Genomic DNA, 15,510 nt, shown 5'->3' on the forward strand with positions numbered 1-15,510 from the left:
ACCATCGCCTCCGACTCAAGGTACCCAGAGAGAAAGAAAACAAACAAATAAGTCAACTTAATAGCCAATGTAGAGGAACAGCAGGAGACAGGGACTGGGAGGAAGACAACGCGTCAACCCCTGCTTGTGGGGATGGAGAGCGGTCCTCCCAGCCAGGAGGCGGACATGGACCTGCTAAACAGGTCCCAGAATAACTGACAAGAAGCCCACTTAAGTTTACAGCTTCTCCAATGCTTAGAGACATGTATTATATCTCTTACTCCAGAGATGCCCAGGTCATTACTAGTCATGGCCCACATCTTCTCCAGGGCATTCTATTGCCCAGTCTTAACTCTTTCCTGAGTCTTATAACCTTTGTCCCAGGACTACACTTTGCAGCTCTCGATGACCTGACCCATCCACATTCCTCCCTACTCGCCACAGCTATGAAGAGGACTTCACATTGGCAAGAACCCAGCACAGGGTGCAGGGAGAGAAGGTTCAAGGTGTGAAGCACAGGGCCTGACCCTCCCCAGCCCCAGGCACTTGGGAGCATCTCACAAGTTAGGCTCTCAGGCCTGGGCCTTCACAATCTTCAGATCCTGAGGCCCAGCTGCTCATATTCAGACCAGGCCATTGAGATTTCCAGACCATGAGGCATCACCCTCCACCCAGGACAGACTGCATCTGCTGCTGCACCACCAACTTTGTAATTTGATCAAAAAAGCAATCAAGTTCATCTGGCAGGATTTGTTCCCGAGAAGCCCTCGCCAGTAGCAGCCTCCCTTGATGTTTACAGATTCCCTTCCCTTGGGAGTCTGTTCTGCCGCCTGGTGGGTAGGGGGAGGCTGGGTTTGTCAGAGCTGTTCACTTACTGCATTTCCATCTTAAGTCACCACTGGGGCACAGAGACTAGTGCAAGCCTGGAGTGGCTACCATTGCCCCAAACACAGAGATTCCAAATGCCCCAAACGAAGAGCTAGCCACCCACCACTCCCAATATCCTCCCCCTCCATAAAAACCAAACTCCCTTGAGCCTTCAGGGACCACTCCTCCTAGCAGCAATCAACATCTCTTACATCTTCATTCTTTTCTATCTGTTCCCTATGTAATTCTCTGCCTAGCTTCAAATGTCACCCACCCTGAAATTCCAACTCTTCTCCAAGAGCTAAAGCCACAACCCCCAACTGGTTCTTCTTCAGAAGAACACTAGCCCTTGGAGGCACCCCAGGGAGAGACTGAGATGGGGAATACTCACCCCGAGCAGATAACTTCTTGGTATTGATGATTTTTGCTGCATACTCTTGCGTGGACGTTTTCTTCACACACCTGCGGACCACAGAGAAAGCACCCCTGGAGGGAGAAGGGGGAAAGAACTGGGACACGGAGCAGAGCAGAGCAACACAAACACACTTCAGGTCTGAAGACAGTGATGCTCCCATCACCAGACCTTTAGTCAAAATCACACACACATACCAGTGTAGTGACTATCACCATCCAACCTGGGGCAGAAGGATGTGGCCTCTGCAGGCCGCTCAACAGATGTGGGTGGGGGACCACGCTACTCCCACGCCCACCCACATCTGTTCTGGGTAAAGCAACAGCCCTAACCTCAGGCTGTGCGTCAAGAGCTGGTGGGAGATGCTTAAAACACACACCTGCTGCATCTCACGGACAGCCCTGCAGTCCCAGCCAAGAAGACGGGAGAAAGGAAGACCCTGCCCTTTTCTCAGCAGGAATAGTTGGGGTAGGGGAAGGAGAGATTAGAAAGAGGATATGTCTTTCTAATACATGTCTCCCTCAACCATGGGGAGGAAGGTGAGGCTCAAATCCCCCCAGCCGGCTTCATCCCACTGCATCCTAGCTCAACTGACAGCAGGGAAAGAGAGGATCCAGTTGTGGGTCTCAGACATCAACAACTCCCCTTCCCCATGATACTTCCCTCTACACGCCGCCCACCCCTCAATGAGGGCTCGCACTCTCCAGCTCTGGAAACATCCTGGGGGGCGGGCTGGGCGGGGGCTGCAGTGGCCAGGCTCGGCGCCGCGGGTGGGGGTGGGGGGGCCGGGGCTGGTGCAGCGGCCAGCTCAGTGCGGAGGGGAGGGGGATGCTGCGGCTGCGGCGCGCGGCTCCCGGGACCACTGCAGGGATGGGGGGAGGGGACGGGGGTGCTGCAGCAGTGCCCAGCAGCGGGGCTGGGATCCTGGAAGCGGCACTAGCCGGGGGTGGGGCCGGGTACCAAGCATCCCCCACACCCGGGCACCGCCGCAGGGTTGGAGCTGCAGGGCCGGGGAGGGTCCTGAGTCTCAGGCGCGTGGGACACGGGACAGGGTGCTGAGTGAGCTCTTGAACGGAGTGGGGAGGGGGCAGCAAACAGGCGGGGTTGGGATTGGGGGGGCGCCTGAAGGGTGCGGAAGGGGCGGGGCTGGAGGGCGCCCAGGAGCGCTCCGGGGGCTGCAGTCCCCGCGGCAGCGCGGGGTGCAGCAGCCCGGGCAGCTGCTGCAGGGCGCGGAGGGGGCTGCGGGGCAGGGAGCTGGGGGCCAGGGGGCTCCGGGAGGCGGCTGGCGGGAAAGGCTGGGGGTGGGGCGGGCCGAGGGGGCGCTGCAGCGGCCGGTGCAGGGCCGGGGGGCGGGGCGAGGAGCCGCATAGCGCCCGGGCGGCAGGGGCAGGGTGTGGGGGGCCCCGGCTGGCGGCGGACGAGCCGTACTTGCCGAGCTCCTCGAAGAGCTGGTAGTCGTCGGTGAAGCGGGTGCAGGTGGCGGTGGTGGCCATGCTGGCGGGCGGGCGGACGCGGCGGTGCAGCCCGCGCCGACGTCGGTGCACAGTCACCGCCGCCCGGCCGAGGGAGCAAGAGGAGGAGACGGGGCTGAGCCCGGCAGCACCGCGAGACTTTACCGGGGAGAGCGAGGGAGGGAGGGACACCCCCGCGCCGCCCGCCCGCCCCGCCCCCAGCCCCGCCGGCCCCCTGCCCGGCCCCCGGACCGCCCCGGGGGAGGGGCCTCCCGCCACCGGCCCCGCCCCGCCCGGGGAGCCGCTGGGGCTGGGCGGAGGCACCGGGGAGCGAAAGCGGGGTTGGGGGTGGGGGTCTCAGACCCCAGCCACCCGGAGGGGTTTAGAAGGTTCCTGACCTGTGGGCTTGTCCCAGGACAGACCCTACAAGTGCTCAGGATGTGAGTGCAAGTATGCATGTGTTGGGAACGTGTAGAGGTCTGGACCACCGAGTCCTCTGGTAAGAGTCCTAAGCCCCGAGTCCGGCTCACACGACGAGAGAGGGCCAAGGTCAAAAACGCCCGTGTCACACTGAAAACTTGGGAGACGCCCCCAATCTGTGCAGAGCCAGCTCTCAGCAGCCTTCCCTCGGGAAGCTGACAGTCTAGACTTGTGTAAGCGTCAGGGCCATTATTAGATAAAATCCTTCAGGCACGGTTTGTTCAGGGAGACCAGGCCAGGGCGAAGGATGCAGGTGGAACTCTGCCTTCCTGCACTCCAGCCTTAGAGATGAGAGAATGTTCTCTCTCTGGCCAGCAAAGAAAGGGATGAAGTGAGAACCACTTAGAAAAGGCTTAGTGCAGTGTGGGCTGGAAGAGCAAGTGGAAGCAAGAAGAAAATAATCCCATTTTCCTTCAGGCACCCTTTGTTTTTATTTATGGCTCATCACATTGTATAATGATGTGTTTACTGGTATGAGAGGCAGCACACAAGAGCATGCTGTCTTAAGTGTGAACTCGGGTTAGACTGCTTGACTTGGGTTTCCGGACGACTCACTGACCAGCTATGTGACACTGGGCAAGTCAAGTAGTCCATCTGTGCTTCAGTTACCTTATCTGAAAATAGGGAAGAATAGTAACTAACTACCTCACAGAGTTTTGAGTATTAATGGACTAAAGCACATAAAGCATTCAGAATAGTACCTGGTACCTAAGTAGAACTGTGCTCGTTATTTAATATTTGGCTTCCCAGTAAATTGTAATAGGGCAGGGCTGCCTTTGTTCACCTCTCTACTCAGCCTCAGACCCTTAGTAAATATTTGTGGGATGAAGGGACTCCTTGGGATGCTGGCAGAGGGAGTTACCATCTCTTTGTCTCCACTGTCAGAGGATGGTAGGAACAGGACACATAACTGTCTTGGAGGAAGAGAAACAGTCTGGGCAGGTTCCTGACCTGCCTGGGCAGCTGTACCCCCCAAGTCTAGAGGCCAGCCCCCACTGGGCAGGGCAGAGCTCAGCCAACTGCTGCTGTTCAGTCTTGATTACAGCAGGACGCCCACTGGGAGTCAGGCTTCCATTGTCAGCAGGCTAACTCGCCAGCCTGGAGAAGGCAGCTGAGAGGCTGAGAGGTGTCCCAGCCTCCCAGGCCTCCTCCCCCAGGGGGTGGGTGGAGCAAAGCTCTCAGGCAGGGCTCCTCTCCTCTCCTTACCCAACAGCCCTTGGAGCTGGTTTGAGAACCAGACTGCCCAGTAGGGGTGATTAAGGGAACGGGAGAGGAAAAGAATTAATAGATTGCCTGGGAGAAGGGCAGAGGGCCGAAGGAAAGGGGTGAGGTGACTGAATATCGTGCCCCACCCCTCCCCAGGGCAACAGGAAGTAAGGCGCTGGGGAGTAAGGCCACTTCCTATCTTGAAGCACAGGGGTAAGAGCCTGGTTCCAAGTGCCAGTGTGGGGCAGGGCAGTGAGATTTTACACACAGGGATGACAGTAAATCATCCACCTTAAAGGCAGAAGTGCAGGCTGGCCTGCAGTCCAGAAACAAGGCCTGCATCGTGGTTAATCATCAATGTGTCCTTCCTGAGCTCTCAAGACAACTTGGTTGCTGACCTCCAGATGCTGAAACTTTTATTCATTACTGTAAGGCAGAGTGAGAAAATGAAGGGACATCTCACTTCTTCTCACAGAGCAAGCACAGATCAAGGCTTCTAAGGAGGCCCCTAGGGTATCCCAGGGGAAAACAGAAAAGCAGGATCACAAACCTGACCTGTTCTCGACAGAGGGTGAGGGCTCTACTACTTCGCTTCTCCCACTGCTCTCAACAGCCTCTCTGACGATTCTACATGCCTTCATGTGCACACACAAACACACCCTGGCACACACCTTCCTTGATCCCCATTGCTGTCGCACCCACGCAACTTCCAGCCACCGCATGCCAATTAGAGGGCAGATACATATAAATAATAACAAGCTTGCCAGCTCCCTCTGCAACAGTATCTACGGCAACCCCATGGGGTCCAAGAGTTGTGATGTTCCGTTGCAGTTGGTCTCCCGGGCAGCTCCAGCCCTCAATCCCCCACAGCACAGGGAAGGATTACACAGGAAATGGATTTCCTGATAATCACCAGAGGGGCCCCACTAGGTGAACCCTCTGTCATTCTGGTGATCTTTCTTTTGAAGGCTCTGAAAATTACACCAAGGACTGCCCCCTGACTGAGAGACACTTCCCGTCCTAGTTTTGGAAGGCAAGTTTAGAGTGGGTTTGTACATACATGTTCCGTCATGTCTGACTCTTTGTGACCCCGTGGATTGTAGCCCACCAGTCCTCTGTCCATGGAATTTTCCAGGCAAGAATACTGGAGTCGGTTGCCATTTCGTACTCCAGGGGATCTTCCTGACCCAGGGATTGAACCCGCATCTCTTGTGTCTCCTGCCTTGGCAAGTGGATTCTTTACCATTGCCCCATAAAGGTACTTACTCTTGAGCTGAGGAAAATGGAGCAGTTCAAAGTAATGGTTTCTGTTTATTGAAGTATGGTTGATTTACAATGATATGTGAGTGTCAATTAAACAGTAAAGTGATTCAGTTTTATTTTTTTTTCTGGTTATTTTCCATTATAGATTATTACAAGTTACCAAATATTGTTCCCTGTGCTATGCAGTAAATCCTTGTTGCTTATTTATTTTACATATAGTAGTTTGTATCTGTTGATCCCATACTCCTAATTTATCCCTTCTGCTCTTCCTTTCTCTTTTGGTAACCATAAATTTGTTTTCTGTGTCTGTGAATCTGTTTCTGTTTTGTCAATAAACTCATTTGTATTATTTTTTAGATTCCACATGTAAGTGATATCATACAATATTTGTCTTTGATTTCGCTTGGTATGATAACCTCTAGGCCCATCTATGTTGCTGCAAATGGCAATGTTTTATTCTCTTTTTTAAGGTTGAGTAATATTGCACTGTCTATATATACCGCATCTTCTTAAACCAATCCTCTGTTGATGGGCATGAAAATGAGGTATTTAAAAGCAAGAGGGGGCTTCCCAGGCGGCACTAGTGGTAAAGAACCTGCCTGCCAATGTAGGAGACCAAAGCAAGAGGGATGACACTCTTGAAAACAAAGAATAATTACCTGCTTGTTAGGGGTTGTTGTAAAATAAATTTGAAGAGAATTCACTCTTGTACTATAAGGGGTTTTGAAATCCACAGAACCCTATGGGTTACATGGTCATGCTCCAGCAGCTGCTCAATATACTGGGGTTCCATGTAAGAGTTTGTTAAGAAAAGAGTCCTTGGCTAAAAGAAGTCCCTGAAAGAAGTTTGAAACCCACTGGACCTTCTGAGGTCCCCTCCAGCTCTAAGATTCTATAATTAACTTTGGAGAATTAGGAGTGATGAGGTCATGGCCTTTCTCTACAGACTCTGAGAAAATTTATTATTTTGAGGCTTTTGAAACTAGTGAGAAGATGTGATAATGAGCACAAGTAACAATGAGAAAGACAAATGAAAACATTTAAGTAAGTAATTCCCAAACTAGGAGGGGATGTGGGGTGCCCCTCTCCCCTGGAAGACACTTCAAATCACAACCATGAACAGAAAAGTTGATATGACCCATCCTCAATGAGAACTACTCCCAACAAAGCCACTGACCTTGATGAGAGTGTTTTCCCATCCCCACTATGACTGAGAGCTGAAAAAAAAAGGGTTAAGAACCACAGACCAAATCAATGACTGCAATATTTCTTAACGGAGAAGCTGAGGTTAAGTGAGGGACTCAATTCCTATTGGGCATAGGGGATGAGATTTTGGGGTGAAAGTCTGAGAATGTTTGGGGTGAGGGCTAAAGCATTTGGTGTGAAGAACTGAGGTATTTGTAATACCTATGGTCTGAGATACCGAGCTTGGAGCTCAGAATTTCAGGTGAGTTGTAGGAGTGGGTTTCAAACGAGTTATGAGGAGTCAAAATAATTGGAGTGAGGGGCTGAGGGGTCAGCAGGGAGGAAATGCCTTCTATTTTCCAGCTAGAGGGCTGGTTCTGAAAGGCAGTTAGATTCTGCCTTTGGGTCCTGCAAGTCCAGATCAGCGCTCCCTTGGCCTCTCAGCCACTCTCCCCTCCACTATCTCCCACAGACTCTGTGCTCCTTGAGGACAGAGGGTATCAGATCTTTCTCCCAGTATCCGCAACTCCTAGCACAAAGCCTGGCATATACTAGGTGCTCAGCATGTATTGTGGAATGAATGAAGTATTGGGGCAAGGGGCTGAGATAGTTCGGGTGAAGAGGTAGCACCGGTAGAAAGGTGACAGATTGTCATCACAGAAAAAAGGAACTGAGGCGAGGGGCTGGCTGCCTGCATCAGCGGGTATGGCTTGGGCATGCGGGGCCCCCTGGTGGGCAGACCCGAGGTGCACAGGGTGCTTGGAGGGAAAGACAGAAAAGCCAGAGAAGACGATAAAAATGACAGTTCTCCATAACATCTGTGGAGAGCTTGCTACACAGAAGACACAGGCACAAAGCACTCAGCAGGGGCTATTTCATTTAACCCCATTACCGCCCTGCCAGTGTAGGAGCCAGCAGCCCCATTTTACAGAAGAGGAAACTAAGTTTAGAAAGGGAAAGCGGCTTGCCTGAGGGCAAATAGCTACTCTGTGGTAGAGCTGGGATAATGTGATTGAAGGGAAGTGAATAGAAAGAGATGTGGGGTGGCATGGGGGTTCAGTTTGAATATGCTTATCCAACCTATGGGGCCTTCCCTGGTGGCTCAGCTGGTAAAGAATCCGCCTGCAATGCAGGAGACCTAGGTTCAATCCCTGGGTTGGGAAGATCCCCCGGAGAAAGGAACAGCTACCTACTCCAGTATTCTGGCCTGGAGAATTCCATGGACTGTTCAAAGAGTCAGACATGACTGAGCAACTTTCATATCCAACCTATAGGATCTAGATTGGATTCTTAAACCTAACCCACATTTATCCCAATGTAGACCTGGTCCTGAATCCAGGCACTTACATAGAGGGGACACTAATCCATCCATTCTTTTCTTCACTTTATTAAGCACCTTTTCTCTTCCCTGGGTTTCCTGGTGGCTTAGATGGTAAAGAATCTGCCTGCAATGCGAGAGATCCAGGTTCGGTCCCTGGGTTGGGAAGATCCCCTGCAGAGGGAATGCTAACCCACTCTAGTATTCTTGCCTGGAGAATTTCACGGACAGAGGAGCCCGGAGGGCTACAGTCCATGTGTTTGCAAAAAGTCTGACACAACTAAGCGATTAACACTTTCACTTTTTCTCTTCTAGTCACTGGGGAAGCAGAAGAGAACAATACAACCATACGACAAAACTCCTACCCTCAGAGAACTTACATTCTTGTGGGCAGGTGGTAAAGCTACAAAGAGGTCATTTTAGATTGGAATTCTACAGAGAAAGTAAAGCAATGGGTCAGAGAGCCAGGGATGGGGAGGGACTAGAAAACTCCTTTAGCTGAAGTTCTTAGCTCTGGCTGCCCTCGGAAAGTGACTTGTAAGGGAGACCTAAATGATGACAAGGAGCTGGTCACTTCAAGATCTGGGACAAGACCATTCCTAGGGGAAGAAAGAGCAGTGATAGCCTGAGAAAAAATATTCAAGGGGCGGGAAGAAGACTGGTATGGTGGGAGCAGAGTGGGCAAGTGGAGAAGTAGGAGGAAACCAGGGCTCAGAGCCTTGTCAAAGCCCGCCGCCTGGTACCACTGCCCTAGTGCTCCTTCCACAAGGACGGGCTGCCTCTGTGCTCAGAGGCACAAGACCCCAAACCCCAACTCAGTGTGAGAAGATCCCTTGATCAGAGATGGACATAAATCTGGGCCTGAAGCTGGGAATGATATTCCTTGGATACCATAAAGGAGGGTGGTGAGATAAGCACAGGATGCCCTCTCAGCACTCTAGGGCCTCTGGGAGTGGTGTGCAGAGGGCTTCTTGCAGAAATAACCACTGTTGTTACTCTGCTTCTTACAGAGCCATCTACTGACCCTGAGTTCTGGTGAAGGGTAGTACAGTGAATATTTCAGGATGCCAAGCAAGGAGAACAGGCAACTCATGCTCAGAATATCCAAACTTCTTGATGGCTTTCAGGGAATGGTTTTTAAAGGCAACATTAGGGGTGAGGGTTGCAGGGTATGTGATCAGCTCAACAACTTTGTTCCTTTTGGTTGGTGGTAAGGTAACAGGGTGATGTTTTGGGAATCTCCGTCATTAACTTTCTGGTTCCAACCAGTCTGGGGTCTAGAGCTTGTGGTCAGAGTATAGTCACCATCCCCCACCTGGGTCAGGGTGGGGGATAGTTTCTGCAGAACAAGTCAAAGATATGCATCGAATTGTTATCTGTATCTCTTCTGGAGGAACCAGGAGTCCTGTGATTATTCTAATCATTAACCGCTCGAATCTGCTCTTTGAAATTCCAGGAAGGCCTAGGAGACTAAAGCTTTCTCTATAAACAAGAAATGGGTAGACACAGAGGGTCTCTTGTACCCAGGAAGGCTCTAGAGTCTTGTTCAGTTTCAACATCCCCTCAGTCCATTTAGATAACCGTCTCCCCAGAATGGGTAAGCTTCAGTCCTAACTCTTCTAAGGGATAGAAAGATGGGCCAGAAATAGTTCCTGCCTTAAAGGAGCTTTATTCCCTGGGGACAAGAAGATAAGCATGGTAATAGAAGGACAATATGAAAGATTAGTACCACAGTACAAAGGGCTGCCTGAATCACATTTTCCCTCCTCTGCCTACCCTCCGTTTCTCTGCTGAGTTGTCACTTTCTCAGAGTGGTTTTCCCTGGCCTCTTGACCAGATCAAATCCCTATCATGACAGTCCCCCAAAGTCCACACACCACTCCTTCAAAGCACTGGTCCCAAGTGTGATCTCACATTTGTCGGTATGATTATACCTCTTTTGTGTAGGATGTTTATGTTCATCCTGGTATCCTCCATGTCTAAAGCCCCTGGGATATAGTAGGTACTCAGTAAATGCAAAGAAGATAAAAGCAAAGTACTATGGGGCTTTGAGGCTTGTCAGGTGGTGCTAGTGGTAAAGAACCCACCTGCCGATGCAGGTGATGCAAGGGGCGTGGGTTCAATCCCTGGGTGGGTAAGATCCGCTGGAGGAGGACATGGTAACCCACTCCAGTATTCTTGTCTGGAGAATCCCATTGACAGTGGAGCCTGGAGGGCTCCACTGGGTCACAAAGAGTCAAAAATAAGTGAAGCTCGCATCCATGCATGGGATTTTTAAAGGGGGAATAATCAGATCAGTTGGAACCATCAGAAAAGACTTAATGGAAGAGAGAGAAGAAGGGAAAGGATGTTGGCAGATGGGGGTGGAGATGGGAGGGCATTGCTGGCAGGGAAGAGAACGCAGGGGGTGCCGTGGTGGCCTAAACGTTAGTTTTCTGGCTTTCACTGCCACAGCCTGGCTTCAAGGGTTTAATCTCTGGTCTGAGAACTGAGGAGAAAAAAAGAAGAGAATTCAAATCAGGCCTTGAGATACGGAGGGCCTGGCAGACGTTTGGGCGACTGTGTGGTCAGGGGAGGGCATGAAAAGGAGAGGAATGGGAACCAGCCAGATGAAAATAGTGTCTGGCTGGGGATATGCTTACAGGTCAGGTAGGGATGGCTTCAGGAAGGACCAATGTCCAACTTTCTGGACTCCAGAGCAGGTCCCAAGGCTCTTAGATTCCAGTCCTGAGTTAAAGATGATCACACATCAGATAGCCCCACTTGAATGTCCTGCTGGACCCCCAAATACAACATGGATGGTTGGTCTATGGTTCTGATACGGTCCATTTTCTTGGTAGTGGTGCCATTTCGTGTACTCTTGACCATGAGTCTAAGGATGGAGAACTTGGAGATCTTGGGGGCAGAGAGGTGTGGAAGTTGGACCTCTACCCCAAAAGGGCAATGATTCTGCTTGTCCACTAGAGGCCGCGGTAGGCCTGGTTTTAGAGAGCCAGCAGGGCTGTGGCTTGCTCAGTCGACCCCACCCCCAGGAGTCATTTCCAACAGCAAGTCTGTTCTAGAACCCAAGGCCACAAAGAGGGCCTATCAGTGTCTCTGGCTTCAGTTTCTTCTGATAAGTCATCAGATTCCCAGATGTGGGACAAGTTAGCTCCAGAAAAAGTTGCTGATGGCAGCTAGATAGCAGGAGAAGCACCAAGTAGTTCCAGATGCCCCTGAATTAGCCAAATCAAGGAATGTATATGGAGCGACCTACTGAGGTCCTGCCCGGTACCATGCAGCGTCCCAGACTCCAGATCTATCTCGGTGAACCGGACAGACTCTGTTTCTGCCCTTCCTGCTCTTATGATCTGAGGAGACAATTAAACATAAAATCTAAAATAAGCTGCAGACATGGTTTAAATTCCAGGATTAGTTTTTCCTTGCGTCTTCAATTCACTGTGGATCAACCCATGTGATATCTACCTAATCTAGAGAAAGGAAATACAGGCAAGAAAAGAACCTTTGCCTGTATTTGGAGAATCGCTGTAGGGCCCCCTCCTCTCTTGAGGTGGAAGGATTCCCAGTGGTTCCTAGCACATCTGAGGGTGTCTGGGGGCAAGGAAGTTCCAGGGCACATCACCACAGCCTTTCTGGTCTCCTTTCTCCAAGCAGCCTAGGAGCTTTGCTTGGGAAGGGAAGTAGATTCCCCAGATTTTGGAGTGTGACCCAGACTTCTGGCTTTCTCATTGCTTTCTCTTTACCTCTCTTTTCTTTGTTCCTGGTCCTCAGGTTATCAGCAAATCAGTATATTTACCAGATGAATAGTATGTTCAGGGCATGTTTTTTTTTTAAACCAGGAAACATGAGATTAAGGAAATTGCAACAGAGTTGAGTAGATAAGATAACTAGAGAGAGGGGTAGAGATAGACACCCAGGCTATGCAGCATTTTGATAAGGGCAAAATTGGTAGCTGCAGGCAGTCATTGTCAGGGTTGATCCCTGGGGGCTCAGGTGGTGGGGGAGTTTTGCTTCATGAACAAAGTGACCAGGCTAAGAATAAGCCCTCACTCTGCCCAATGGTGGGGTTTTTCTGGAAAAGGCATCCTTAGAGAAGAGGAAGAAGGGTGAAACATTCCCCACACCCCAGCTGTTCATTCCACTGTGCCTGGACAAGGGCTCAGAGGCCCATGTGCTCAACATTCCTGAGAAGCAGCTTCTGAGTCAGAGTCCCAGAAACAGCTGAGGCAGCTTCAGGCTGGAGTCTTGGCTCTCTTTTCCCCTTTTGTGTTCAAAAGCAACTCCCTCCCTAGCTATTTGGATGTGACCAGAAACCCAAGCAGGGATCTGGTTAGGAGCCTGGCTCAGCCAGTCTGTAAAATGCATTTGGTCCCCCCATCCCCTCCTGGGCGGCGGCCCTCAGGTTAAGGCATGTTCCCGGTGCCACCTGTGCCAGGAAATCCAGGGGTGAGGGAGACTCATCCATTGCCTATAAGTTGCAGCTCCCAATGTGGTCATTGCTGGACTGCCCTCCAGAAAGGGGGTCTTCACTGGGAACTGGCTTAAGACAGCAGCGTTCCCTGGGGCAATCTGCCAGTGCCCTCTCACTGCCTGGGCGTGGGGCCCAAGACATGCCAGGGCGATGCCAGAGAGCTGACTCAGGGGGGCGGCATGAAGGGAGTGAAAAACCCTTTGCCCCTGCCAGCTAAGAGACGATGGAGCTGCCCTGATGCCTGTTGTGACCACCCCGTAGTGCCAGACCACCCACAGGATGTGGGGCAGGTCCATTCCTCAACCACTGATGCACTAGGCCCCACATTTGCTGGGGCCACCAACAGAAGGCCAAGGTTCCCCTTCTCTCTCTATACTCCCCTCTCTATAAAGACCTCTAGATGTACAGGGCTAGGTTCCCAAACTCCCTTCTGCAACTGATTCAGGCAACTCATTGTCACTTTGTTGACTATGACCTTGGGCAAGTCACTTGCTTTGGTGAATCCTAGATTCCTTATATTTAAGGTGGGACAAATCATACCTGCCTGCCTCATGGGGCTGCAGTAAGGATTAAATGAGATCACATCCGTGAAGGTAACATAAACTATGAAGCACATTTATAGCATATTGCTACAGTTATTCCTGTGATGGCCATTATAGCCACTGGGCCCTGAATCTCAGAGTCTTCCTCTTTGCTCTTTGGTTGGACAAGTTGCTCAGAAGCCAGTGCTGACACCTAACTGAGTCCTGAGCCCAAGAAGCATTGAGCTCTTCTGCCTGGTGCTGTGTTCCCAGCTCAGGGATGCAGCTCCCACTACCCCAGCTCTGTTAAACCGGTTCTTTCCCTTCTAATCAGACTCCCTCAGTCCAGTTTGCTTGCAGTGATGACAAAGGAACTTAAAATAGCACAGGTTCTGCGAACACTGCTGGAGACGGCTTGGCGTAAGGTGGTGCCTGTCGCCCGTGGACCTGTCTGGGCATCTCAGCCAGGCACAGCCCTCTGCCCTCCGGGGCCTGGCGTATCTTCCTCTGTGCAGCACCAGGATGACAGTGCCTCCAGTCAGCACTTTGGATGCTTGAACTGGATGACTACCAGAAAGCTGGCTTGGCAAGAGGTCCCAAAAGAAGGGGCTCTCGGCTTCCTGCATCAGCTCCTCACACACAGTCGCAGAACCTCTCCTTGCGCCAGGAGGCCAGGTGAGCTGGACCAAGATGGTGCAGAGCAGCAGCTGCCTCGTGGCTCTGGGGTGGATTGCTGACTGGGAACCAGGAGAGTCTGATTCTGAGGATCCTGGAGCTGGCAGGCTCTGGCTTGTCACTCTTGCTGCAGAACCAGTTTGGTGTAGGCGGCTGCTGGGCCTGCTGAGCGGCTCTGAGACTTCCCATGGGGCCTTCATGTGATTTATCCTGGTGGGAGTGGTGGCTGCCGGGCACATTCAAATGAGGAAGCATACTTCAGGGAGCTGCGGGTAGGAGCTGCCATTCCAGCTGCCACAGCACTGCCCAATTCACTTCAGTCAGTTCAGTGTCCAACTCTTTGCAACCCCATGAATCGCAGCACACCAGGCCTCCCTGTCCATCACCAACTCCCAGAGTTCACCCAGACTCACGTCCATCGAGTCGGTGATGCCATCCAGCCATCTCATCCTCTGTCGTCCCCTTCTCCTCCTGCCCCCAATCCCTCCCAGCATCAGAGTCTTTTCCAATGAGTCAACTCTGCATGAGGTGGCCAAAGTACTGGAGTTTCAGCCTTAGCATCATTCCTTCCAAAGAAATCCCAGGGCTCATCTCCTTCAGAATGGACTGGTTGGATCTCCTTGCAGTCCAGGGGACTCTCAAGAGTCTTCTCCAACACCACAGTTCAAAAGCATCAATTCTTCGGCGCTCAGCTTTCTTCACAGTCCAACTCTCACATCCATACATGACTACTGGAGAAACCATAGCCTTGACTAGATGGACCTTTGTTGGCAAAATAATGTCTCTGCTTTTCAATATGCTATCTAGGTTGGTCATAACTTTTCTTCCAAGGAGTAAGCGTCTTTTAATTTCATGGCTGCAATCACCATCTGCAGTGATTTTGGAGCCTCAAAAAATAAAGTCTGACACTGTTTCCACTGTTTCTCCATCTATTTTCCATGAAGTGATGGGACCAGATGCCCAACTCCTCTCCAATTCCCTGCCACCCACCATGGGTTTCCACCCTTAGGAATTTTCTCATTCATCTCTTTTCTTAAACATCCTTTAGCAAACATGTTCCCTTTCCTGGGTGACTGATGAAGTCTTAGCTTACATCAGGAATCCCAAACTGATGCTTTGTTGCCTAAATCCAACCCTTAAACCTGTTTTTGTTGACATGCACAATTCTAACTGGGAAGTTTTAACATAAAGAAAAATCTGCGTTTCAAATCTTTCTTAACATTTTGTGTCCTTGGTTTCTCCCAGAGGCAGACCCTGAGACAAGGCTTCAGTTGCAAATAGTTAATTTTGGAAAGAAATCCTGGGAAAGTCCTGTCATGGAGTGGAGAAGTGGGATAGAGGAAGGAAGGGATCCAGGGCAAGTTATCAAAGAAATTACCATATGGGCATCTGGAGCTTAATTCTTCCCTGGGAACTCAGGGAAACAGTGTAGAACACATGTTTCAAAGTTATCTCAACTGAGGGGCAAGGGCATTAGTATATTTATCCACTGCACCCATCAGTCATTCATTGGTTGGGAGCTGCTACTGTGTGGGGGAGGTGGGGTACTGGTGGTGTTAATTCCTGGGGAACATCCAGCCTGCTGTACGGTAGGGAAGTGGAAGTAAAAGTAAAGTCGCTCAGTCGTGTCCGACTCTTTGCAACCCCATAGACTGTAACCTACAAGGTTCCTCCATCCATGG

General features: G+C 51.1%; 1 protein-coding gene across 23 annotated transcripts in view; it reads right to left on the reverse strand.

Moving 5' to 3' along the window:
* Positions 1-2,833, reverse strand: part of CAMK2G (calcium/calmodulin dependent protein kinase II gamma) — a 55,343-nt gene extending 52,510 nt beyond the window's left edge. For 18 of the 23 annotated variants that reach the window (XR_009493215.1, XM_059882436.1, XM_024986543.2 and 15 more), the window contains exons 1-2: positions 2,687-2,833; positions 1,238-1,332 (exon numbers count right to left, since the gene is read on the reverse strand). Coding sequence is in view for 22 of the 23 variants with exons in the window: in XM_059882436.1 (XP_059738419.1) it covers positions 1,238-1,332; positions 2,687-2,751 (160 nt within the window). In the remaining variant the exon portion in view is untranslated. The remainder of the gene's footprint in view (positions 1-1,237; positions 1,333-2,686) is intronic. The other 5 variants (XM_024986553.2, XM_059882441.1, XM_059882438.1 and 2 more) reach the window with 2 other exon arrangements.
* Between the last annotated feature and the right edge of the window lie 12,677 nt (positions 2,834-15,510).

The sequence above is a fragment of the Bos taurus genome, chromosome 28 (assembly GCF_002263795.3).
Source record: "Bos taurus isolate L1 Dominette 01449 registration number 42190680 breed Hereford chromosome 28, ARS-UCD2.0, whole genome shotgun sequence".
NCBI lineage: Eukaryota > Metazoa > Chordata > Mammalia > Artiodactyla > Bovidae > Bos > Bos taurus.